The 27,365-nt window shown below is 44.5% G+C and overlaps 1 protein-coding gene across 3 annotated transcripts in view; it reads right to left on the reverse strand.

The window, feature by feature from the left end:
* The window catches only part of LOC311025221 (glucocorticoid receptor-like), a 61,611-nt gene extending 35,549 nt beyond the window's left edge, over nucleotides 1-26,062 (reverse strand). For all 3 annotated transcript variants that reach the window (XM_084028042.1, XM_084028043.1, XM_084028041.1), the window contains exons 1-2: nucleotides 25,501-26,062; nucleotides 22,529-23,817 (exon numbers count right to left, since the gene is read on the reverse strand). In XM_084028042.1, the coding sequence (XP_083884168.1) occupies nucleotides 22,529-23,808 (1,280 nt within the window). In that variant the 5' untranslated portion in view covers nucleotides 23,809-23,817; nucleotides 25,501-26,062. The remainder of the gene's footprint in view (nucleotides 1-22,528; nucleotides 23,818-25,500) is intronic.
* Nucleotides 26,063-27,365: the final 1,303 nt, after the last annotated feature.

Consider the following 27,365-nt stretch of genomic DNA (forward strand, 5'->3'; position numbering starts at 1 on the left):
GGTTCACCTCGTGCATTCAGATGCAATTTACACCTTTACAGCATAGTGCCAAATGCTGTGTTGATGTTGATGATCGGGCGTCGGTAAGCTCGGAAGCAAACTGCAAGAAGCAAATTTAATTGGCTTCAATATGCATTAATTTAGGTCAAATATAGTCTGTTCATCTGCTTGAATGTAGGTGTTGACAACACTGTTTTGTGAGGTGTTTGATACAAAATCATTTCATAGTGTCACCCTTTGATCGATCATGTAACAAAAAATTGCATTACACCTATATTTGTAAAATACATACTTTTTTCTTTTAACCTGATATGAAATCAGGATAATAGCCATAGACTCTAATGTAATATACATATAAAATAAACATATGTTAGCAGATACAGAGACAAAAAAAGACACAATTCTAATTTAATTTTCATCAGTTGATACAATCACTGTGAAGGTGTTTACCTTCCTTCAGGCAAGTCTGAGTCGTCATGACTAATCGTGATTTTCTTCCTTTCTAACTGTTGTCCTATCTGCATCTTATTTTTAGCTGGCAGTAAAATAGGCCAGAGTGGCTGAGCAGGCGAACCATGACAGACAACACAAAACAAGGCTGCGCGGCTCACCCAGCCTGCAGGCCAAGCTGTGGAAACAAAACCACTGACGAGACGGAGAAATGTGGTCGAAAAAGCAGATAAGGCCCGAGTATAGAACACAACGCGACCCCTGAACGCAGCGCAGTCGTGTGGATGACAACAGAACTAAGTTAAATATTTATCACGTATTAAGAAACTGAAGCAATGTTTGTTTTCAGCGGCTGTCGGAGTGCCTGCGATGATGAAGTGAGGCCAAACTGAGGTTTTTCGTTGCCAGATTTTAACTCGTGGAATCCAGTTGTGACTGAGGAGCTGAAACGAAGAAAGTTTCACATTATTCACACACAAAAAACCAAAACCCTATTCATATTAATCAGCTCTCGGAATATTTTTGCACACTAATTCAATTTTTTTTATGTGTTTGGAGTTTGATCCCAGCCGCCTGCAGCCCCTCTCTACGGCTCTACTCTCCTGCCCTCATTTCTCTGGGTGATATCAAACCAAAGCCGACGTTTACCCCGAGTCCATAAGGACGAAACGCCACTTTTATTTGGCTATCCCAGTTTTAAGTCACATAAGGTTGCCCTCTCTCCCTCTATCACCCACACACACACACACACACACACGATGAAAGAGGCCAATCATTAACCCGGAGAAAGTACGCTAAACATCTCTTCATGACACCTATTATCCATTCCTCCCTCAGGTGACAGAATCAAAGAGGTGCGGCGTGAGACGTGAGGCGAAGAGCAGATGAAGAGGAAGGAGCAAAGAAAGCACGGCGAGATAAGATTAGATAAATAGATGATGAGGGGAAAAGAACTAGATTGCACACATTTCCCAACTCATCTCCCAATGGCCCTCCCTGTTACGGCCTCATTCAAAGACAGCAGGTGAGCGACAAAATAAAGGGACTTTTTTTCTAAAAAAGGAGCAACAACATTTCTCTTTCCAGTGGAAGAAGAGCTTCAGTGACGATCTTTGTCCCTGGCTGAGTTTGAGAGGGATCCTCCAGATGTTAGCCTTCACAAAGGTGAACTCATTGGCTGATCCGAGAGGGAATAAGAGCTTGATAAGAGCTCCGGAGAGGTGATTCAGTTGGTTCTGCTCCTGTTATTTTAAACAACCACGGGTATATCGCACCGACAACAAGCCGTATGTAAGAAGGGAAATTACCTCTGCCTTTGTCAACAGCATGCTGCATGTTTGGTGGAACGGAATAAAAAACATTATTGCTTTGTGATTAGATTCCCCTTCTATACTCAAGAAGCGAATAAGATTATTTTTTTGAGAACATGTATGAAGCAAATGGTTTGATCGAGAAAAACACGCAGCTTCAAAAAATGAATGTAAAAAGGAAAATATTAAGCCGCGCGTGAATTATCAGAAATGTCCTCCTGCCGGCACGTCAGCGGTGGAAAGCGTCATCCTCAGCACTGATTTAATGGATGTAAACAGAACCATTAGTGGTAAAAGTAGCTTTTTTTTTTCTCTCCCCCCACCGGGTCAACATTAATGGAGCGACCACAACAAAGCACAGACTCCACAAAACGGTGCATCAGAGGTGAGCTCCGGGAGCATGAGTGCACCATTTCACCCCACGTATGTATGTACGCACACACACACACACACACGCACACCATGGTCTATCATAAAAAAGACTACAGTGGGAAGTTTTTGTCCATAGAATATGGCGTGTATACTTATTTCAAAACGGTAAAATATGAACAAATATTGCGCTAACGGCGATCTGGGAAGTGCGTGGGCCTTATTGGGATTTCAATTCAAGTTTTGATCGATTGTGCAGCCGGAATCGTACCCGTCCTGCGCTCTTATCATTTCAGCGCTGTCAACACACGTCAACCGCCGAGCAAAGATCCTCTAAGGACAGACCTCCCACTCCCCCGCCGCATCGCAGCCGAGAAACGTTTTGGAGACCCGACGAGCACTAACCTTTTAAAATATATTTTTTCCATTTCACTGTACTTTGATGGATACCGGGTGGGATGGAAATAAAAAAATAATGCACTTTTTATTTCTTCTTCTTCTTCTGTCGTGTCAGATAGTCTTTGGAGTGTTTCGTGGGATAATACTCTACCATTAAAAGTAGATGACAAAGCGGCCACACAGCCGTTTAAAAAGACAAACGACTAATGCACACCATATGCCGAAGCCTTAAAGGGGATCCGACAGGATCCTAACACTGCACTGAGACGGTGTCTTCCACCTTCATAAAAGTGTCCAAACATCTGCCCCAACCTTGTTACTTTTCATTTACAAATAAATCCATCTTATCTACTGACTGCAGTAACTCAAAGGTACTGATACAGAATTATCTGTGATGATATTGAGGTGTTAAGATCACGCTCCTGATAATAAGTTAGTGTTCAGCCTCTGCAGAAGGAAAGAAACGCCAGAGCCGTATATAAAAATCAATCATCCCCGTCTCTCCTCCATCAAAAACCTATTTCCCATGCCATTAGCCATGGCCATCACACAGACAGAGCTCAAACCCGCTGGAATGTTAAACTACAGTCAGAGGAGCAATGAGAGTGTGATGCCTTTATATCTCTCAATCATCAGCCACCTGTTCTGGGCGAGTCAAGACTTTCATTGTCAGTTATTGATTGATATGTGTTAAAGTGTTCATGCTAGAGTGGAAATCTTATTAGACAAGGATACAGAATAATGATCAGATTTCACGATGAATCAATATGAAATAATATTCCGTCGTTGAGATTTTATTTCCGGTAACGACGTGAGAAGAAAATAAAGGAGTTGTTGTATTTTTGACTTTTTTTCACCCCACTTGGGAAGGCTATAAGATATCTTTATTACCTATGTCAAATTAAAGTCTGTTAGTTGTCATGGTAATGAGATATTTCCCCCAATCACAGCTGCCACCCACTTCTTCTCACATCTGGCTTCGACTCCAAATAAGAGTCCTCTCCTCTTACGTGACTTGGCCGACTCGTCTGCCAAATCGTTTTCTTACTTAAAAGAAAAAAGGAAATCAAAAGGTATCAGCTGTGTAAAAGCCGGGTGATTTGTTTAACACAGCACAAGTCTGTTCCAGCACTAACTGAGGAAACCAAAACTGGCTCGCGTCCCAAATTCCAGCTTGGTGAAACTGTTACAAGATACACAAACAACATGCTGCTCTGCTGTTAAATGAGTTTTCATGTACAACAACAAAAAATAATGTAAAAAAAAGAAAGAAAGGCTGAACATAAAGCATAAAAACCAAATATAATATCTCACATTTCTGTTGTGCGACCAACAACCAACGGAGAATAAGATTTTAGGAATTCTACGACACAATTTGCATTTAAAATGTCTGGATTCTGGGATCATTTGGATAAATCTGGGATCTGTGAGGCCGCGTTTTGTTACTACAGCCCTGATTCAAGCTAACAGCAGCTGAGGCTCATGGGTATTGGAGCCGGGATTCATTATTTAAAAGAACTGCAATTCTAACGCAAAGGTCTATTTCTTTTAATTAAAACTGATGACATCGGGGATATCAGTAAAAGAAGAAAAATGGCAATGCATGTGGGAAAAATGATTTCTGGAAACAAGAGCTCCTTCCACTGCTTTAATACGAGAGCGACCTTTTGTCAAACACTTCCAGCAGCATGGATATGATCACGCCACCCACACTGGAGGATATTTCATTCGGGTTTCTGGCCCGCACCACTACACCTCCAAATTCCTCTCGGAGATAAGAAATACTCTCTCATCAATCCTCCATCCTGGAAGGTCCGCCGCTCACTTCAGCTCGACATGCATCCGATATCCGGAATAAGAGTGAATCCTGGAGTTCAGCGCCATGGCAACAGCACCGAGAGAACAGCGTGACTAAGTGCAGAGAAGCCGCCTCACTCGCCGTGTTGTCTTCTACGCCAGCATCAGTCTGAAGACGTCCAGCGGTACAAACACGGAGAAGTTAGCGTCGGCTAATGTGTGCAAACGTGCTTTAAATGATGTACCTGGGAGTTCATCCACCACAATAAACAGCTAGAACGTCCACAGCGTTCATCTGCAACGTGCTTTTGGATTCACATTGGACTCAGTAATGACAAGTTATTGGTTAAAATCACAAAGAGCTGGGCTGACTGATGGCTAATGTATTCGGACAAACGTGATCATTTAGGAGTTCTGTGCAAGCGGGAAGTGGAGAGAGAGAGAGAGAGAGAGAGAGAGAGAGAGTGACGAAACAAGTGGTGAAAGAGTGAAGAAGAGAGAGGAAAGCGGGAGAGAGTGCAGGGGAGAGCAGATTGAGGGGGAAAGGGGAGAGAGTGTCAGCTGTAATTAATGGATAAAAGGCTGATCTACCAGTGGGGAGGGAACTGTGGAGGAGAGGGAACAGCAGACATGAGAATGAGGCCTTTGACTGTCGCAGAAGGAGTTTAACTCGTTTAATGTGCCACGGCAGAGGAGAAGCAGCTGAGCAGGCAATTAATCATGCAAAGACACAAAACAGCAAAGTCCAAAGAAAACTTGTAAAAGTGAAACACCGCTGGGAAGAAGCTTCAGGGAAAACTGTGATAAGAAATGAATAAAAGGTTGTTTGTTGTAACCTTAGAGCGGTTAGGTCTGCAAAACACTCACTTCCTACATTATTATGAGGTCAATGATCGATACCTTTTGAAGTACCTCGCCTCCTGGAACGCTTTTCATTTGTTTTCTCTGAACTGTTCGGGATTAATCACCTGAAAAATATGCACCGTCTCCCCTTTGGGTTTGCAACTAACGGGCGAATCGGATTCTTGCCAGGAATTTGGGCGAGAGCAGCCCAGGTCTGCAGCTTCAGAGCGCAGAAACCAAACAAAGGTTAGCCTTAAACAGGCCGGTTCTGTCCAACTCTCAGCCGCTGGAGGAACAGAGGAAACAGAGTCCAATAAAGAAAAGAAAAGGGGGAGAGTAAAGAAGAGCTGCAAACAAACTGAAACGACGAGAGGAGGAAACAGAAAAACAACGAGGGAAAAACAACAGGAAGAATGAGATGGGGAAGAAAGAGGAGGGAGTGAGGGAGAGCATCAGAGAGCTCAGCTGAGTTATGGCCCATTTACAGTAGAGCTTGTTGGGCTCCTCCTCCTCCTCCTCCTCCTCCTCCTCCACACCAACGACAGTCACAGAGGGAACAAGGAAGTATTCATCTTTGTCGGAGGCAGAAAAGACTGTCTGCAAACTGTGACCACTGGCTGTATGTGTTTGCATGTATACCTATATATTATATCTATAAATATAATACATATGATTACACATATGATTTTCATGGTTCCACCATTATACAGTGCTGCCCTTACATGTAGATCTCAGCCCTGAGAGGACTCCTTTAAACCAGCAATCCTCATGACATCTCTTCATATCATTTTATTTTTTTTATTTTAGAAACAGACGGGGTCGATCACTATCGCTGTGTGACGTAACTCGTTTCCTGAAGCTGCTTCTCGAAGCATTTCAAAGACTCAGTCCAAACAAAAAAAACCCCCGCCGGCCACGCCAAAGACAGGCCTCAAAATAGTGTTTGTCATATACTTGACATCAGCATCGCTGTGAAAAATGTTTGCGATGATGAGCGATATGAAGAGATTTCACACAAAAGTCCCATGATCCACCTCTCGCACAAAGATGAATTCACATGATGCGCATACAATGAGAAAATGTACTTTTCTTGTGTGTTATCGATTAGTTTTCATTACCGTGCTAAAAGGGACACACACACACACACAGCCCAACAGTACGCCTCCAACGTGATAACACATACTACGGTGTTATGGAATCCGGGCCTTGAAGCGTTTCTGCGGCATGCATGTGATATAAAGCAAATCGAGTAGCCGAACATTGTCTCATTTAGCATAGAAGGACTTCAGTCAGCTGACTTGAGCGTACTTAAACATTGTTTTTCAAGCCACATTAGAGAGGAAATGAATACGGCATGCTTGAGTTCAAATCATTCAAGTGTGAGAGAACTGATGACAGAGGGAAGATACTCATACATTCGCAAACATCATTACATTTGAATATTATCCAACGATTGTGTTTTTATTATGGACATTTCAAGTGTAAAGTGAAAAATGTTCATTTCAGCTAATATTTCTCTTCATGCCGTTTTCTCTTGTATAAAATCTAACTCTATGTTCAGACTGAGCTGAGCAGCCAGGTATTTAGCCGTTACCCCACCCTGATGCACCGGGAGGCAAACTGCCAATCACTGAACACCTCCAGCTGTTACTGGGACGACTGACGATCACTCATCACAAGCCTCATAGTCACTGTATCATCAAACGACTGTTATTAATATTTTTTTGTTTTGTTCGATGTACCCTGTCGTGCTAAAGGGCGTGTGGTGCGTTCGAGGTTCTCTTCACAGGACGACGGCAGACCTCCAGAAAACTGCTGCTGCAGTCTGCTTGAACGCAGCTGTGAAAAAGTGTTACATAACACTGCTGGCTTGTGGCCAAGACTGAGAAAAAGGACACGGAAAACAAAAAAAAACAGATATGGAGGAGCTGTAAATTGCCCGTGACCATATTCTTAGCAAACAGATTCCTCCAATCTCCAAGATTCCCATTTCTAAGTGTCCTGAAACAGAGAGCCTACAATGACGGGAGATTCCTGCACGTGTGTGTCAGTCATGGCAGACAAATAAATACAGATTTTTGCTTCCTTTTATACCTCAACACCATTTCCTCCTCCACATTTCCCCCAGTTGTTGCTTCCTGTTATGAGTGTCCACAAGGAGAACGTTGTAGTGAGACGATAGGAGATCAGACGCCCTTTAAGATCAGGAAGCTGCTGAAACAGTTCACTGACGTCTCACTGTAAGCAGACGTGCGTGGGGCCCTTAGTGGAGCAAAAACTATTTGCAAATGCGTGCAGAGAGTTGTGTAACTGTATATTAATCCGTATGTGTGCGCAATCAGATTTGCAATGGCGTAAAGAATCTCCAAATCTGCATTTAGATTTGCAAGTGAATTCCTCCAAGAGCTGGAAATACAGACACGTCTTCAGTTCGGCCGTGAAACGTTCTACTCCAGAAATCCTTAACATGAAAACGACAGTTTGAAGTTGGAAATGCAAACGTTTAAGTGCTTTTGAATCCCAAACGACTGCAGCTGTTTACAGGCCAGTCGACCGCCTACTGGTGTTATGTTGCATTGCTACCGAGGCTCAGTGCAGGACAAAAAGATCTGCACACATACACACATGTGTCTGTAGGGCTGTGTGTGTAACCAAATGTGTGTATAAAAGGACAGGTGCAGTGCACATGTTGACATGCATGGTACAACTGCACAACAGCTCAGACGTTCACTTCAACACTCCTCTTGAGAGCGGATTCAACCGTCCGAAGCAACAAAAAACAAACTGGTTCTTGTACGTCAAGCCACTGATCAGTGACACATAAGATCCAGAAGTAATGAAAAGAAAAAGAATCATAAAATCCAACCACACATGTATCTTTCGCTAGAAAAGGGGACTGGTCTTCATTCCAGATGATCGCCCCATTGTCTGGTTTAGGAAGGACGGGTCCTTTGGGGTCACCAGCTATGGGGCTATTCAGGTAACCGGAGCCAACCTAGCTGCTGGATGCCGGAAATGTGCCAGGGTTTCACAACACAAGGCAGCGCTGGGCTACGGTCCAGACCAGAATACCCCTCTGAAAAGGCAGGAAGCAAGAGAGCGATAGAAGAAAGGAATATATAAAAAAAGGAGAGGGGAGAAGAGATAGCCGATGCAGAGCTGCTGCTAATTGAATAATATGTATCACTGTGCATGAGAACCCAAGGCCGCCACTCTATTTAATAACATTCAAAATAAATTAAAACACATTGACAGGGAAATTAAGCTGATTCGCTGACCCAAAAAGCTAATTTTATGTGTGTGTGTGTCCTACAAAAGTCCTCCAACTTCTGCCACATAGGCCTGCCTTCTCCTGCTTATCACATTAATGGAAGAAAGCCAAGGGGGCGGCGAGGGTGAGTCGTCTTTACCTTACTGTTGCAGTAAACGTCAGGCCGCTGATTTATGGCCGGCAATCAGCGAACCTGTTTAGCAAGTTTGACAGAAATAAATTATGAGCGGTATACAAAGCAGTTCCTGCTGCTCTCGCTGCCTCCTGCAAGGCATCAAACTCGCGTTTCCAAATCTGTTTTGAGCACTTTTTAATTTACCGCCACATTATTAAAAAAAAAAATGAGTGGACTGATTCAGGCAGAGACACGGGTTCTCTACTGTTGCCTGAGAGGAACGGAGGATTTAAAGGCGAGCAGACAGAGAGACATTCAGAAAGGAGACATCAAAGGAGGAGGAGACATTGAAGGGAAAGGAAGAGGCTAAGGTGTGTGGGTGGATGTTGGTTACACAGCCCTTCACTTGTGTTCATCACTCTGGGTTTCTAACAAGCAGCTGAAATATTCTTCAGTCCAAAAAGCAGGAGTGGAGGATGTGCTATGAAACAGGATAGGAACAATCATCCATAATTCATAAATTAAATTACTCTTCTCTCAGTTCATAGATTAAATTGGCTTGTAAAATGCACAAAAATGCAGCCACCACCTGACCTGCAGAAAGGGTTAACCCAAGGCAGCATTCAACATTTATTTTTAGGGGAAATGCCTTTCATAAAGCCGTAATGCTGGATTGGGTGTCGACAATTACGCTAGTCTATGCAGTGATCCAAAATCATGTTATCATATCATTTATTAGCTCATTTATGCTACATAGGAACACGTGTCCATCCCTAATCTGATCTGTACATCCCGTCCGATCCACATGTGGAACTCTCAAAAAAGTAGCTTTGGAAAAAAACAATTCAATGAATGAAGTAGCCAACGAGTGAGCCTCCTCTCTGTTGAGCACATGCGTCGTAGCCAGAGCTCGCAAAAGTTTTTATCAATGATCTTCACAGGGAAATAATTAAAGAAAGGTCCATGCATTCATTCTCTGTATTTGTTCATGTTTTATGATGATTGATCATATCACACCCATCCAGGGTGAGATGTAGCTGTTAAACACGGGGTTCAACGGGGGCAATGGCCCCTTCCACACTGTATACTCCCTTCATTCCGGAGCCCTTACTCGAACCACACCCATCTTTGAAATCTGCCTTCACTTTGACCTCAACTACACACCTGTACGGTTACGTGACTGCATCGCTCATGGGTGTGACGCTGTCTCGGTGACAAATGCATCCACAGACAGACAGAAATGCAAACGCCTGCCTGGCTGTAGTACTCAAAAGTGCTTCTGGGGGAGTTTTTTTGCAACAGTAAATGTCTCCCAGACGAGATGAAAACATTGTAATTAACTATTCTTCCAGTCACAACAATCGTCACTTTAACACGGCTGCACGGACCTTTCCATCTTATCCAGCGTGATTTAAATGAAACCAAGCCGGTGCAGAATTATAATCAGACAGAAGCTCCCGACAAAATCATCTCAAAGCTACAAAATGATAGTACAGCAGTGACCTGAGCTCCACCGCGGTGTCGGGGGCAACCCTAACCCTGACAACAACTTAAAAGCAGCACACATGCTTCAAATGCCACGAGTGTTACCCCCCCTGTGTTCTAATTATGTCCATCTCATGTCAATAAATAAGCAATAAATATAATCTGGCTGACCCGTTGCTTCTGCCACCACTCAGGGCTATTTCCAACATTGCTTTGGCAAGACAAAAATTGGCAAGCTGTAACTCACAGCAACGCATTATCATCATCACAAGCCGAAGCGGCTTTAAAAATAGAAGTTTGGCCTTAGCTACCAGCTGCACTGGAAATAGACGAGCCCCAGACACAGAGGGGCGTCTATTTTAAACAATGACCACACGAGGGCCCGAGAGGTGGGTCAATATTCCCACACAAGTGAACGACTTTCAGGAGCAGGGTCGATTTACTTTCACTTCGACTGAAAAGAAGAAAAAGAGAATCTATCTGCTTAGTTATGACGTCAATATGACGTTTAACTGAACAAACTGTGTTGGGAAGAGAAACACACTGAGAGGAAATAAACAGACGGACAGAGAGATGGGTAAAGAGAGACAGATCTCCCACTGTTTCACCCCTGCAGCTCACCTCATGTGTCCCGGGCACAAACCCCAGTCTGTGATCAACACAGGCCACCAATCAGCCAATCAATCAGCCGCTTGCTTACCGGGGAGGATAAACACAGTTGATACGGATGCATGTTGGACCAGCGGGACGCCACCGATGGTGCAAATTCTCTTAAAATTCCGTCTTTTAAAGGGAATGTTCAGATTTACAGCCTACATTTTGTGATCTGAACATTTTGTACTTTCATTTTCATTTCATGCGTTCTTTGTTTGCTGCTATGTACAGCTGCGGGATCAAGTGGACACTGTAATGTACAGTCAGTGGAGGAGCGTGACACACTAAAAGCAATGAGAATGTGCTTTTGCAGCAAACCACCACATCTCGAGTGCTTCCCAATGTTGACTTTGGGAAAAACCAAAATGTAGCTGAGATGTCCTTCACAGCCAGTGTTAGTCTGAACAGAAACAGCTCACTGGGTGGACAGCAACGGCCTGGGCGACCCGTTCAGTTGAATCAATCAAATCCTTAAGGCTTGGTTATGCTTCCGCGTAGTGATCACGCAACGGCCACGCAGTTGCTTGGAGACCGTGATGGTTCTGCGTTTTGTTTACGTGTCGAAATGCAATTCAATACCACACCGGTAAAGGGCGCTATGTTTTTTGTAAAGACTGACCGACCGAGACTCTTGACGTATATCGTCGTAGCCTCGTTATAGCCTATTCGTTTACTTTCCGGCTTTAAACATCCACAATTTTTCAGAACTTGGTGTTTTTTTTCTTTGTGCAAAAGTGACAAGGTGCAAACAATAAAACAAGGTGCAAACAATAAAACGAGGTGAAAACAATAAAAGTAGCCTTTTAAAAGTTTAAATGGCGGTGTTTATGAGTGGAAACCGGATAGCGCTCTCCAGCGGATGTAGTTAGCGGACCAATCACAGCCAGTGTTGCGTCTAGGATTTTTGGGAGGTGCACGTCAGGCCCTTGCGGTGGACGTAAGGAGGGTCCGCAAGCCCCCTTGCGTTGTGTCGATGCGGAAGCATAACTTTGGCTTTAGTGATGACGTATTTAACACAGGACACTTGATTCTAATTTTCCAGGGCTGTTGAACTAAACATTAGCCAAATATGAACGTACATTTCCCCATGCTGGTTGATAAAAATGAAGCAATGCTACAACACTGGACGTTTCCTTTTAAAAAGTTGGGAGACTAAGTTCAAAATAAAATGCGACATGTTGGAGATAGATGCATCTAAACATGGCTTGGCCTGCCACCATGTACGACTACACTATTAATACTATTTCTACTAATATTCAACACCAAATGTCTGCTCGAGACTGTGAAAATCATGGGCGTGTTCTCGTCCAGCTCTTTGTGAAAAGTGTCCTGAGATAACTTTTATTGTGACATGACACTATAAATAAAATTGAATTGAATGCCAGGTAAAGTCATTGTGTAATATGAAAGTTCTGGCAGCATTGTTGACAACCCAACAGAACCCGGCATCAGCTTAAAATAGCAGTGTATTGTCGATTTTCCGAGCTTGATTCAAGTGCACAGCGGCGGCTCGGCAAACACACGCCTGGAAGTAGGTCACCTCGGACTATAAAGGCTGGACCCCGCGCTGAATCTCATTAATGGGGTTTTGACCAAGGCAAAATGAGGCCATTATCAAGTTTTCCCTCAAACCAGCTGGCAGGGATTGTAAGATTACCCAAGGTGTAAGTCTGAACGAGGGCTTCGGGCGGAGGGGGTGGGGTGTTTGCCTCCACATGTACAGTAACCTTGGTCAGGTAAATCATTGATCGGCCTATGGCACAAGGTCCTCTGCGTTGTCTGGTGACAGCCTATAACATAGCCAGCTGCACACATGCAGCGATCAGGGCTGCAAACGCTCACTAGGACTCTTTCTGTGCGTATAGGGCGTTTTTTTACTGGGCTGCATATCTACACATGCCAAAAATATACATATAAATCTGATACAAATCAGATCCAATGCAATGAAATGCATTTCAGTCACACAAAAGAAATTCCATTTGCATTGATAAACGCTCTGTTCTGGAAACTCCCTGCCATTCCGTGTGCATACGTGAATGAATGACAACATAAATGACAGTGATTAAGTCAGACAGTGTGTGGGGGCGGAGCCAGGGTGGAGGCGGGGGAAGCAGCAAGGGTAGGCAGGCTAAAGGAGATGGCCAATCGGATGCATAGAAGGGAATCAGCTGATGCTGCTGGGGTTTGAACGGAGCTCGACTTCATGGCCAGCCTGAAGTAACGGCACGCTCAATTTCTGCCTAACATTATACAAATGAAATACATCACACAAGTAGTTTTCCTCAATTTGTATATCCCGTCAAACAAGCCTCCATTCCCTGTGTCTTCAAGGACGAGCGTCATCTTACACAAGCTCTAAGCAATAAATCATGAATAATCAGCTCCTAGTATTAATTAAGGCTCCATCAGATGTTTTAGAGCAGTAAATACTTACTTAACTGAGACTTCACAAACAAGTCGAAACTCATATATATGATCCCCAGGCTCGGATCAGAGATATTGTACATGAGCCGTAAATAAAGAACCCTCAGTAAATGAAAAGAGCTGCCGCACTGGGACTGGAGGGATTGATCGAGTTGATCAGGTTTACTTTGACAGGTTGGATGCTCGCAGCCAGACGATATGAACCGGTGGCCTCCTGCTGACTCCGTCTCCATGGTTACCGTGCCACCCTGCTGACACCGATCAGGTGGAAGGAAACTCCTCTAACTCGTCTCTTCAAAATAACCCACTGGAGGAGCAAAGGAACACACACCGACTCAACTCTAAAGTTCTATTTGCACAGACTTCTATTCAATTTGAACTCAATAAAATGATCAGAAATCCTGAAATATAATAAAAGTACGGTTTTTAATTTGCACTGAATTGATACTGTGTTCAACCAACTGAGAGTCTGTGGGGAAGATAAACACATGACCTAACAGTGATCCCTGAACCTTGGCATCACACCCAGGCGCACCCAGACTACTTTGCCTTCAGTCCAAACAGGAATCTCCAGAAGGCAAAGGGACATGTGGACGTGTTTTCCCCCGACAGATTAAGGGCATTCCCCTCCTCGCTGACTCGGGACGGGGGGATTAAAGTTGATCGCATCAGCATAGGAGGAGAGAAGTCGCGGCAGCGGCGACAACCCACATTCGGGGCAGACGTGCTGCACAACACACGGCAACGAAAATATCTCAGAGTTTCGCAGGCATGCAGGAAATCAGACAGGCGTACGGGCAAACACCGGATGGCTCGGTGCCCAACGGCTCTGAGGGTTTTTCAGAGTAACAGGCTATCACTGGAAAGCAGCGGAGGCAGGAAATTCCACCAACCTGATTCATTGATCAGAAAACAAGTCGTGACACATCAGACGTTGCAACGCGGCACAAACCAAGTCCTGCTCCGATTGTTTGCCGCCGGAGGATTCCGTTCATCTCGTCGCGAAGACAAAATTCATCAGCGGCCGTTTCTTAATCACTCGAACGTCACAGATAATGGAGCACATTCAAACATGAGGGGAAAAAGATTGACTGCAGTGTCATAAGCAATGTAAATATTTATATTTATACATATGGATAATCACTGTACAGAAATGTTCAACTTCTATTCCAAAAATAGTGTGTTAGGGTGATTGTGACTAAAAAATATGCTTTATTATATATCATGATTGCAAAATCATGCAGATAAAATAAGAGATTTATTTATTCATGGTTTATTACCATGATTGATAGGACGCGAAAGGGAATGAACCATTGTGAGATGTTACAGTGGAGCGTAACATGAGAATAAATGATGACACTTCCATAAAAGATTACACTAACCCTCAGGGCTAAAGAGCTCCTATATCACGTAGCCAAGCTGCGTGTTTCGTGAGTCAGAGAGGTAATCATGTATGGTTGATCTAGAGATCTATCATGCAGTGGCATCTGCCGGATTCAGCATCAGCATAATGACATTGTAATTCTTTAGACAACCTCTGAAGATGAAGCTCGATGGTGTACGGACAAACAAACCTCAAGGAACCATGTGAACAAGTTGGTTTTGAGAGCTGTCCACTATCATCATCTTCAGCAGCAGCATATTGGGTGAAGAATAAAGCTTTTTGTTTTCGTTCTTTTTTTGGTGATGGTGGTGTGGCGCATAGCTAACCACCTCCACTAACCAGCTTCCTGGGGAAAACCCTGAGACGCGTCGCACGGCTTCTACTGCATGCAACTCTTCAAACCCATTTCTGTGTTTGTTATCATTTTTTGTTTTGAAGATGTTGCTGCTGATTCTGGGGAGACGTTGCTTTTTATTTTGTATGAGATTTTTCTAAATGTCAAAGATTTGTGGTTTATTGAATTTCATGAATTTCCTAAAAAAAAAAAAAAAAAAAAAGCATTGATGCACAACAACAACAAACAGTATTACAAGTTAAAAAAAAAGTTCAAATCAGACACAATTTGGTTGTTGTTTCTAACCCTGGCACTTTGCCCAAAGAGAGCAAAAGGCAAAAGTGGCAGCAGCCTGAGCCATGCTAGCTGCTAGACATGGCACTTCCTGATTCTTGTTGGAGTTCTTGCCAAACATAACAAGCACAATCCTCTGTTTATGAAGTACACTGAGTCTGTTCAGCCGAGGCTATATTTATGCTCACTCCTGACATATCCGAGCACAGTTTGCCCACAGAATTTTATGAGAACTTAGCTGAGGAAGCATTGGCGGGAAAAAAAGAAATAACTGCCGTCCTCACAAACCTGATGAATGAATTTGAATAGAAATCAATGGTAAAAGTTGGAATAAAGCTACATTTATCTACAATGAAGAATTTCCACATGTTGGAGTTTAAGGAATTTAAACACTTAATATCAGAAATCATCATTGATATGATGACTAGTCAGTAAGCAATTGTTTGTATCTACAATTGTTATTGCCGCTACTGATTAAATGCTAAAAGGGCTTTGCCATAAACAGCCACGATTACAGCACTCATGCAGTCAATTTCTGGTCTAATTGCTGCAAGCTGAGGTTACACTAGTACGTAACCTAAGCCCTCACATTTTATGGTCGAGGATGAGATATGCACTTACAGGTGGCCATCGTATGTGAGGATGGGTTTAGAAAAAAATATCTCCACCAAGCATCTCGTACTCTATTCTGAGTGTCGGTAATCTACACCAACTAGCTTCGCCAACCATCCACTGCCTCACATGATGCACATCAAGGAATTTGTAAGCTCATATTTGTGTGTGTTCAGAGTGCACAGTGCGTGGCTGGAAGGTGTAGCACTGATTCTGATTCTAATTTTTTTTTTAAAGTACGACCTGCCAATTTAGATTTTTTTCCCCACAATTCAGATATTCTTAGAAAATGTAATTCTATAGAACACACAATTCAAATAATTAGGAATTATTGTATTTTTGCTTTGAATAAAAAACATATTATATATAATGCTGACAGGACAAGAAGCTTTAAAAAACAGTTGTCTTTGGTCTGAAAGAGGGACAATGTGGCACAAAATGTTATTTAATGTTCTAAAAAGAAATGTAATCAGCATATTATAATGTCAATGACCACCTGTTATCATATGACCAGAGTTAGATACTTTACCATTAAAATACACAATGAAATGCTTATTCCTGCACTCATGCCTTACACAGTGGGTACACATCACCAGACATAAAAAAGTTCTATAAAAAAATAAGGAGAGAGTGATCGAAACCCGCAGGGGGAAAAAAGCAGAATGTGGACGTTGAGTTAAGAAAAATGTCCCCTGAAATATATATATGTACGACTTTCCTCCCTGGTAAAGGCACCAATCCATGCATATAAAGGGAGTTGGGCTCCGGTTTGATACTTTATTGTCCCAGTGATCGGCATATCTCGCTGGATGCTGCCAATTCTGTGCCTGGATGTGTTCCCATTCGCATCCTCTACAGGAGTAAACCCGACACACGCTCTCCCAGCTCTGGCGCTTTCATTTGCGATCGCCAACTCGCACGCCAATCGGCTTGTTGCGCTAACCTCACCACGTGTCGCTAACAAGCAAAAAAACCTGGGCGGAACTGCTTTTAGCGGAGCAGGGAGCTGCTTTTCCTGTTTGTTTATTTCCATGTGTTGCACTGAAGACAAGCTTTGTCCTGTGTTTAAAAAAAAAGAGGTTAAGTCCATCATGTGGTTTGTTACATAGGCCTCGGATATGCTCAGGTCAACTAACCAGCGTAAACATGCCAGCAGCCACCAAAACAGCCTTAAAAAAGGAACAGCTTGGCTGCTAAGAGGCCTAGACCTCCTTTGGCTCTGTGAACTACAGTGACCCCGACCGAAGCCGACATGAAAGACTACAAAGAGCACAGAGCAGCTCCAAAGAGGTCAGGGCGAGCGAGGCAGACAGAGGGAAGAAGAGCGACGAATGAAAACGCATCTTGTTTGGGAGGCGCGTCTCGGCTGGTGATGAGAGCCGACATGTCCGATGTGAGTTCAGGCCAAATGTCACGTATCAAGCCTTTTTAAAGAAGAGTCGGGTTCATCTTTCCGCTCTGCAATAACAAAGACACCGTCTTTGAAAATCACATTCTACACCAGCGCCTGGGAGCCATGAAGAGAGTCCAGAACAGTTTGCAAGGAAGCGTCAGGCTTCAGAGGAAGGCACCACTCCAGAGTAACGCAAGGCATCACAGCACATTCAAGTTCAAGTCCAGAGAACGACATCTGAAGCGAGTGTTAGCAGCTAGAAGGGGGGCATGGAAAAATACTTAAATACAAAGTGGTGATTAAACAGAAAGATGCAGTGAAAGGTAAAGTAAAATGGTGCTTTCCATACAGCAAAGGTAATCAGTAAGCCTATTAAGCAACAGGAACTCAAACAAACAATGTGGATTGGGGTTGGCATAATCGTAGAGATTACAAATCCAGGAAACTGAGTCAACAGACGTGAGTCTGACCTAGTTTGGCTTCGGTTTGTTTTACCTGCCGGTCGTGAAATGACTACCGATGACGCTTACAGTCGGAATATCCCTGTATTCATTTTGTATAATGTGCGTGGCTCCACTGTTAATAAACGCACCAGACAAAAAGGCTTCACAAATACAAAATTCCAATTTCGCAATCATCCAGTTGCACAACAGAGTTTTGTGAAATGATAACGTGATCGTCACGATGTAATTAATGATATCGACTTGTCAGACCTCACGTCGTCGTCTCGTGGTTTCCAAAACTGACACGTTCATAAACGCTGATGTACAGTAGGAGACAGGGTCATCATTCCACCCAATTAACGTTCCCAGTTTTGCTTAAGGGTGTCATCTCTTACCCGCAGCGCCAAAGAAAACCCTGCAATTAAGTTGCAAACACGCCGCCAGTAACAAGTCAAACAAAAGATAATATCTCTGTCAGCAGCTGCAACAAGAGGCCACATGTTGATGAATTAAGACGGGGCAGACAACCTCAAACACTAAAAACTGTCTTTTAGTGTAGCTAAGGAGCAATTATCATAATCATCATCAACCGATGCATCATCGTAATCACCGTGGTTATTAGCTGGCTTATTCACAGCCGGCTACTACTGAGGTCCCTCATTACAACCCGGAGTCACGTCTCCCTTCTAGGATCGGTCCCCGTTGACCACCATGTTGTTCTGAGCCTTCCATCAAAGGCCAGAAGTGTCTTAGCTGTGATCGGCCTGTGTGATCTGCTATGTTAAAGTCAGCTTCAGGGACCGCCCCGTCATTATGCGGCCTGGGTGCAGCGCCTACTGGATGGAGTTATGATGGGTTTATTTTTTGTCTCACCTAAGTCGTGTGAATGATCATCTACCATCATTAACCTGTTAACATTCCGCGGCGCACACACACACACGCTACTTTCAGCGGTCCGACGTGTGATGATAAGCGCTCATCATTGCACTAAGTGAGTGCCAAATGGCTAGGTAGTTAGCAAATAAGTGCTAGAAGACTATGTTTGTGAATGTAAATGTTATAAACACTGTGAAGCCATTACGTGTTTTTCACAGGAGCCCGTTTATTGAACGCACACCTGATGCAGCTCAGCAGCCCTGACTGTAGTATCAGTGCTCGAGTTTAAGAAGATGTACTATGTGTAAATAATAAAAGCATTTTCAAAGTTTTGTCTTTTAGCTATTTGGGCATCATCTATAGCAGAGATCCGGGACCCCTAGGGGGTCTACAGAGTTACTGCAGAGGGTCCAAGAAATGGTTTGATCCCAAACTTTTTTCTTCCAAAAATGTTAATATCTTCAAAAATACACATTAACATGAATATAATCGATGCAAATAAATCTTCCTATTTATGAAAATTTTGATGTAGAAATGCTATAGAATTAAAATATGCAACCATTATTATGTTAATGGCTGAGCATTGTTACATCAAGTACTTTAACACATGGCACTATAGGCTGCACTACATATTATTATTGGCCCAGTTTAATAAGCAACACAATGTTGTACCATATGGAATAGGGGACCAAGGGGTCCTTTGCCTGAAAAACATTGACGACCTCTGATCTATAGTTATGATAACGGTCCAAAATCATGTGAAATTGCATAATTTAAAGTAATTTTTTTACTCATAACGCAGATGATGGGCTCAATCCCTTAAAACCTTGGAAAACGTTGAGTTTGTTATGTTTTTCTTTGTAAACGGTAAACATTTCACTCGGGAATGTAACATCGCGTAAATGTCTTTCAAATATGTCGTTTTGTGAAACAAAATTTATGACACTCTTCATGCCTCGGCTCCTTTAACTCGCTGCGTTTATGCCAACGTTAAAGTAGGTCAGATATGCTATGATGCTTCCATCACCGTCGGCTATGGCTTTGAATCAAAAGTTGCCCATTGCACCAGAAGCACATCAAACATCAGACAGGCCTACGTAACTGTGCAAACAATGTTAATAGCCATGTTGCCAAGTTGCCATAATTATAAAAAAAAAAAAAAAGTTATTTGAAGAGGAGCATAAAGTTCACTGAACCACCACAAACCATCAGTCTAGTAAACACAATACTATTCTATAGCGTATTAGCATTCAGCATTAGACACTCATTTTAACATTCGAATGAAAACGAAGAACATACAAACAATCTAAAAAATGTGTGTGTGTGTGTGTGTGTGTGTGTGTGTGTCCTACTACATCCAGACACTGCTACCATAAGAGCGTGTGTGTGCGTTTGCATCTTCTTGTGTACGGCTTTTACATGCCTGCGTGAAATATGGAGAGCTCTGAGGGGCCGTCAAGGCTGAGTGGGTGCTGAGAAACAAGCAACCGAGTGACCGTTTAAGCAGAGGGAAGCAGCAGCACACCAGATATGTACACGTGGCCTTCCAGCATCCCTGTGTGTACACACACACACACACACACACACACACATCCATGCACACATACAGTCTGTCTTGCTCTGGCACACCCTGACTTGTGCAGCACAGCAACAGAGAAGTTTGAATTACATTTTAACCCTTTTTAATAGTAAGTAATAGTAATAGTAATTTTAATTTTAATTTTAAAATGAAAATATTAGTGAATATTAGTAATACAAGCGGCATACAAAAAAAACAAATGAAATGAAGCACAAAAAACATCTCTTTAAATGCAAAAAAATGGCATCTACCGGTGATTTTTTGGTTTCCATTTTCATTCTGAATTTGAGAAACAGTATACTCATCATACGTCATATAGCTGCAACATGAAATGACCTTCATCAGCTTATAATGTATAGACGACAGCAGGGTGTTCTGATGCTACAGTTTGTCATGCTATGTTTAATGGCAGAATGCTGTGCATTAACAACAACAATGGCCAACGTCCTTCACGGCAACTTGACACAGCAGTCCTGTGTTTGCAGTAAACTTTCAGGCACAGCGGAAGAATTTGTCTCTAAATCGCCGTCCTTTGTCAAATAAAAAATGGAATGGATTTAAAATGATCAAAATAATAATATTAATATATCATGTTCAGATTTTATTTTGTAATCAGCGTTTGGAGAACTAGGCTTGTTTGTTGGACTACTGGTGAGCCGGTTTGTTTTGGTGTTTTTGGTGCACTGCACTACTTAGACCTTGTAGAGTGTCGGTGCCCTGCTTCACAGGAACACAGCCTGAAAACACACACACCATGCTGGTGCAACGAGCATCAACATGAACCCTTGTTCACATCGGCCTGACCGGATGAAGCAGCTCGGATGCCACCTTTGCATTTCTGCAAATTCTCTCATCATCTGTGTTTGCGGCAGCGATCCGGTCGTCTACAGTCTATAGAACGGACTTAAAAACAAACAGCGTGAACCAAGACAAAGGCGCTTTTCAGCGGTTTGAATTGATTAACGGCACAACAACTCAGGGGCATCTCAGTGTGACATCGGGGAGATAATTATGTTCATCTTTGGCTTGTTTACAAAGCAGCCAGCGCCAAACACCTCAACAGCTCTTTCAGAAGGACAGTACCGACTCACATTATTAACCCCGGGCCGACGATAATCAAGACCCATCTTGTGATCTGCCCGTTCAAGCCGCGGCCACAAAGAAGCTCAAACAACAACAACAAAAAACAGCAAATAAATCTCTCTCTTTCAAACGCCGAGTCCGTTGTCCCAGCCGGGCTTAAGCGAGGCGTCCGCCAGACGCTTCACATTCTCCCCGTGCCGCACGTATGTTCCCCTCACATTAAACATGACCATACTGCATCCTCGTTATGCACATGCCGCGTTTCCTCAATGAATCATTTCCTGTAGGACGCTGTTATGTAACTCCGTCCACCACGTTACAACACAATTTTTATACCAGAAAGCGGATCATGACGAGGAAATGTGTCTGAGAGCAGTTTCACTATGGTGCCCAAATATTTTCAACATCTGATTCTGAGGGACCAAAAAAAACAAACTTTAAGTTGTATAATCATCCAAAAACACAACCTTAGAAATCATTAACACCATCTCTTGAGGTTGACCATCACCATCTCAACTAATTACCATCTCAACTAATTATATTCACTTCCTTGGTCAACGGTACTTCTTTCCCCTCCTGTCTCCTTGTATCCTAGCAACTAATCCATCACCTTGTCCGTCTCCTCTGCCAACATTCACGTAAATAAAGCAGAATTCATTCTTATATTTCATTTGTCATGGCATGTGAAGTGGATGAACTGGAGGGAAAGAGTGTGTCCTGCTGTGTCTGTCTGTTGGAGGAGATAATCACCGGATGTCCTCCACCTGAGCAATATCCCTCAAAACAATGATAAAAATGTCACAGACAGACATTTAACAACACCTGAGTACTCTTTTTTTTTGGACAGTCTTATTGAAGTGAAGGTTCTTTTGTGCTAGAATCACACTGTAAGACTAATGCTGTAAATGCTGTGAAACACACTGGATCCGTCCTTTTCCCAAATGCACACTGCAGGTGTCCTGCAGGGGATTTAAGTGATTTCATGAGCATCAACAGAGACCTGATCATTTTCTGTGTTTGCAGGAGACAAAGCAAGTCTTTTCTCTAAACTATAATTCCCATATTTTTAAATCAAATCCCTGTTCATAGAATGAATTTCCTATCGACTGCATTGATTAACAAACAAATGACATTAAAATGTCCAATCCAGTGTGTTTGGCCTTAACAGCTCCTGTTGTGAATATCTTACTTAGATTTTTCAGTGTGAGAATTTAGGAAAGGTGGCGAGGAAGAAAGCAGCTCACTGATCACAGTTCCTACTCTGAGAAACGTATATCACAGCAAAAGACTGCGGGACAGTATGAATAACCATCAGCTGAAAATTTGCACGTTTTAACATTTTAAAAGCACCGCAAATACCCCCCCTGAGCACAAAGTCAAGCACACCGTGAATGAAAGCAACGTACGACCTACCTGGAGAAGCTGACGGAGAACGTTGCCAGGGCTGCGGCGGAGGGGAGCCCCTCGTCGCCCCTCTGTAACCCGGATGACTCTCCAAACCGGTTCCCCCTGGCCCAACTCTCCCCCACCAGAGGCAGGCTGGAGTACATGCCAAAAGGCTCCTGGTCTTGTAGGCCCACTGTGGAGGACGGGTTGGCTCTGTAGTGGTAGCCAGTTCCCGCACCGACGCCCATAGGCGAGGTCATGGCGCCGGCTCCGTGGAGGGCGCTCATGTTGCTCTGGAGACACTGCGGCTGGCAGAAGCCAGCGCTGTCCTGCTTCTCCTGTTTGACGACGCCGGGGGTCCGGATGTGGATGAAGGAGTCGTCGGGGTCCTTCTCCTCCTTGATCATGACGCTGGAGAGCAGCGACGCGGGCTGCGGTTGATGGTGAAGCTGGTGCTGCTGGTGCTGTAGAAGGTGGTGCTGCTGGTGCTGCTGCTGCTGCTGCTGCTGCTGCTGCTGGTGCATGGGGTGGTGCTGCTGAGCCGTGCCGTTCACATTGGTACAGTTTACTCCGTTACCCACGAGAGGCTTTGTTTCCTTTAGCAAGGCGCCGACAGGACCGCCGCCCCTGCTGTCGTGTAGGATGTTATCCAAGTGTGCCACTTCGGAATCCAACTCAAAATCGCTGATTTCTGGCAGGGAATTAGGAAGGTCCAGGTCTTGCCAAATCTCGGCGTCCTCCATGAGGCGGCCGCTGTTGCCATCCAAGTCACACGGACCAACGCCTGTGTGTCCGCTGTACGTTTCCAAGTCCTTCTCCAGAGAAAAATCCCCCTCCTGCTTGATGTGCTGGGGGAAAAGGTCGGGCAGAGGGAGGTTGCCCAGGATGGAGGAGACCGAGGTGCTGATGACGGAGGTGGCCGTCCGCTCGGCGTCCGGAGGGCTCCGTTTCAGCGGCGGCAGGTTGCCCTCCATGTTGAACACACTGATATCCTGGTGTTGCTTCGGCATTCGGATGATCTTACTCTCCTCCATGTCCGATCCCTCGCACAGGACGTGACGCTGAGGGGAGTCAAAGAGGCCTCCAAGCTCCGCCTGGTCTTTGGTTCCGCCCCGTCCATTTGAGGCCAACGCGGGCTGGGGCAGAGGCCGGGGGCCGGGCAAGGACCGGGGGCCAGGCAGGTGCGTCGCCGGCTGGAGCAGTGAGCCAGCTGTGTCACCCGTATCTCTGCCTACTCCGACTCCTGTCCCCGCAAATGTCAGGCTGTCGTCTCGATTACCGTTGCGCTTCAGTCCACCCTGATCCATTTCTTTATCCTGACAGGACAGTGAGGGCAAGTCAAAGAGGGCACAACACACACACACACACACACAGTGAGAGAGAGAATACACGATTAGGCTATAAAAAACAGAGTTGATAATACATATTATTATTTATTTATTTATATATACTAGTACTGATGTTTCACAGTGATAGGTGCCTTGAAACATCTGCATTAAAAATGTGTAATGGTGCAGTTTGAAAGCATTGACAGCGTGAGGCTCACATCTACTACTAGGGCTCGGCCTACGCTATTCCCATATTTATTTATTTATTTCTATAAATGACAGCAGCCCTATTAAACAGGCAATCTCCTCCTCCCTCACGCCCACTCTGGAGCAATATGGCAGAGGGACAAATGGCACAAACCAGGCTGAAGGGGGGGGGGGGGGGGGGGGGGGGAGAAACAAGGGGGCGCCACAGCCATTACATAACATAACTGACTATGACGTTGATGTTATTCCTTTGAACTGCGCCCTCCACTCAACTGTGCAAGACATGCCCAGACCTAACTAGTAAACAGTCACTGACAGTCCCCACCTCGCGCGCGCGCACGCGCACACGCAGCCAAAGCCTACATGTACAGTATGTGGAAGGAGATAAACCCACGGTAGACCACGTGGGTATTTACAGCAGTTACACAAGCGTCTATCTCCAAGTGCAAGAAGAGCGCAAAAATAAAAAAAAATAAATGTATGAATAAACCATAAGAATGAATGCAAGTGAAATCACGTGCGCTGTGCATTAAAAAGGGGGTATTTAACTGTTCGTTAACGGGGATAAGTTGCCATGTCTGAGGAAGGCAGCAACGTTAAGCAGGCGCGCTGTCACTCGCGGCGCATTTCAAAGTGAGCGCCTCCCGACTGTGTTAGCGAACAGGCCCGCGCCGCTCCGAACTCCGTCTCACGTTTAAAACCCGGTTACCTTGAAATAACGCGTCGCCGAGCAGCTACTGATGGGTCATTTCCTGTCAATCTCGGACGAACGCAACGCGGCCGATCGCCTCCGTTGCATCGGCGCGTTGCCTCGGGCAGCGGTCGAAGAAGACGTGACTCACAGCCGAGAGCGCGTCGAAGATAATACGGTGTTATGAGCGCACAATCCGCGGTGTTAAACCTACAAGGGGCTGCGGTTGTTTGTTTGTTTTTCTCGAGCTCACTGCTGCAGAATTAGAAAATGAAATGATTTTTGGTCACTTTTAACGTCATTAATAGCGCAATCAGACTATCTGGACGCGTTTTAAATATTGCAATGAAGGTCCTTCCGTATGTGAAAAGTTTTCAAACTTCGGAGTTTCCTCACTTGCCAAAGCTTACTGTACTTTTCCCACCGACCGAGCGACGACACATGATTACAGCATTAGTGCAACCTGTTGGCTGCGACGCGGAATTGCACTGATCGCACGCCTACAGCCGGAGAGGCAGATACGCTGGGTTTTTTAAGTGCAACATGTTGTTTTTTCTCCCAACGCAACACAAACAAAGAGTGTTTTTATTTCCCTCCGAGCGCCGCCGCTCACACTGACCCGGGTCAGCGCGCCTTGCGCGCAGCGCCGGGGACGCTCGTCGTCGGCCTACATCTGGGGGGGAAATTAGCGTCCGCCTCTCGATAATTCTCCAGCGATATAAATATATATATATATATAAACAAGTGGTCACAGTGCGTGGAGCAGACAGTACCTGTAGTGAGAGAGGAATGCGCTCCGCCCGGTTAGGTCATCTCACGTCAGTCCAAGTTGGAGAAGAAAATTACAAAAAATATATACAAAACGTGAGAAATAACGCAACGTCCACACAGCCTAAGCTCTCGGGTAAAAGCCCTTCCTTGCGGTAATGTTGCGTGGTGAAATGTCAGCTGGGTTCGCCGCCGCCGCCGCTGCCGCCGCCGCCGCCGCCGCTTCGCTCCCCGCGCGGCAGGAAAACATCGCCCGCAATACGAACTATTCTATAACTAAGAGTGAACAACGTCGCTGACCTAGCTCGGGAGAGATCCACCGTGTGCGCTGGTTTCTGTCGATAACTTTTAACGCCGGTTTGAGGGGAGAGAGAGAGAGAGAGAGAGCGAGAGAGAAAAAAAAAGAAAAAGTGATCGATCGTCTTTTCCGCTCGCGATTTTCTGGATAATTCCGCGATGGATCCACACGTCTTACGTCGCGGTATTCTCCTCTAACGCCATTAAACCCGTGAGTACATTAAAGTTATATAATACGGCCGTGCTGCCCTGGCTCACTCAACTGCAAACTCAGGCAGGGCAGGGCGGACAGTTAGCGAGACGGCGTCGAGCTGACGGCGACGACTGCAGCGCTTCCGCCTCGACCCTTCAGAATAAAAGCTCTGTTGTTGCGACCGTCTGTAGTCGTTAATGGTTGACGTTTACGAAAACATCAACGTTGGCCGCGCATTCAAAGCAGATGATTTGCCATCGCGGAGATTCAAGGCAAACAGGCGGTGTCGTTAATTTATTTAATTCAGTTCTGTTTTGCAAAAAGAGCCTTTTTTTTGCTTTTATTTCAAAGCAGAATAGCTCGTGTTTCCGCTGTTTTCTGTACATCCATGGCAGCTTGATGTTGCTGTTAGTTTGACACTTGCCGGTGAACGCCCCTTTCCCCTACTGAAACTCTCTGCTGGGGAATCTGTCAAAACGTGTCTCCATAGGCCACCGCTCACCTCCAGCCCTGGTTGGATTGATGACCCAGCTATAGGCAGTCATTTATCTTCTGCTGCAGCCTCGTCATCCACCATAGCTAGTACAAATCCCTGTGTAGCTTTGAGGTGCCAGAGTGTCTTTTGGGGGTCTCTGTAAGGGTCAAATACGGTTCTGGGCATGTAGGGCAGTCTATTTTTCCTCAAAGGAGAGCATACGAATCTAAGATTTCATTGGCTTCATTGTAATTTCTTCAAGTATGATAATAGATTGAGTCCTGATTATTATCACAATTAAACAGTTTTGGTCAAATTTTTTTTTTTTTTTTCACATAACTTTGTTATTCATCCAGATTTCATTTCAAACAATATCACTGCACTGAGAATCACACTGATGTTGAGCAACAAGAAGCATACAGGGAAAAGAAGAGGAAGATCAACCAGTACAGTATTCAACTAGAACGTTGCTCTCAGGAGAGGACAGATCTCTGCCAGGTCTGTCTTACGTATTGATTTAATGAACTCTACATTGGCTACCCCCCCCCCACTTTAGACACCAGTGGCCTGTAAAACAGGGATGTGTGCAGACAATCGGCTCAACGTCGTGCATTTGTCAAAAACAAAATGAAACCTAGCGGGCTTTCTGCCTGCGTAGCAGCGGCTGAGTGAACTGGTATCAGTGTGCTCAGGTTGTGTTCTGGTAGTTCCATTAGCTGTTAGCCAAACACACCGTCCACGACAATAAAAGTGAGCAAACTGTTTTCCCCTGCTGGGTCTCTGGCTGCAAATCAGTGGCCCGATACTCGTCAGTTTGTGTACTGGTACTTCCATTAGTTGTTAGTTGTTAGTTGTTGCCAATAAAACCATCCAAAGCACAAAGGAATGCAGTTTGCCGCAGCAGA

Source organism: Eutrigla gurnardus (assembly GCF_963514095.1).
Source record: "Eutrigla gurnardus genome assembly, chromosome: 15".
Classification (NCBI taxonomy): domain Eukaryota; kingdom Metazoa; phylum Chordata; class Actinopteri; order Perciformes; family Triglidae; genus Eutrigla; species Eutrigla gurnardus.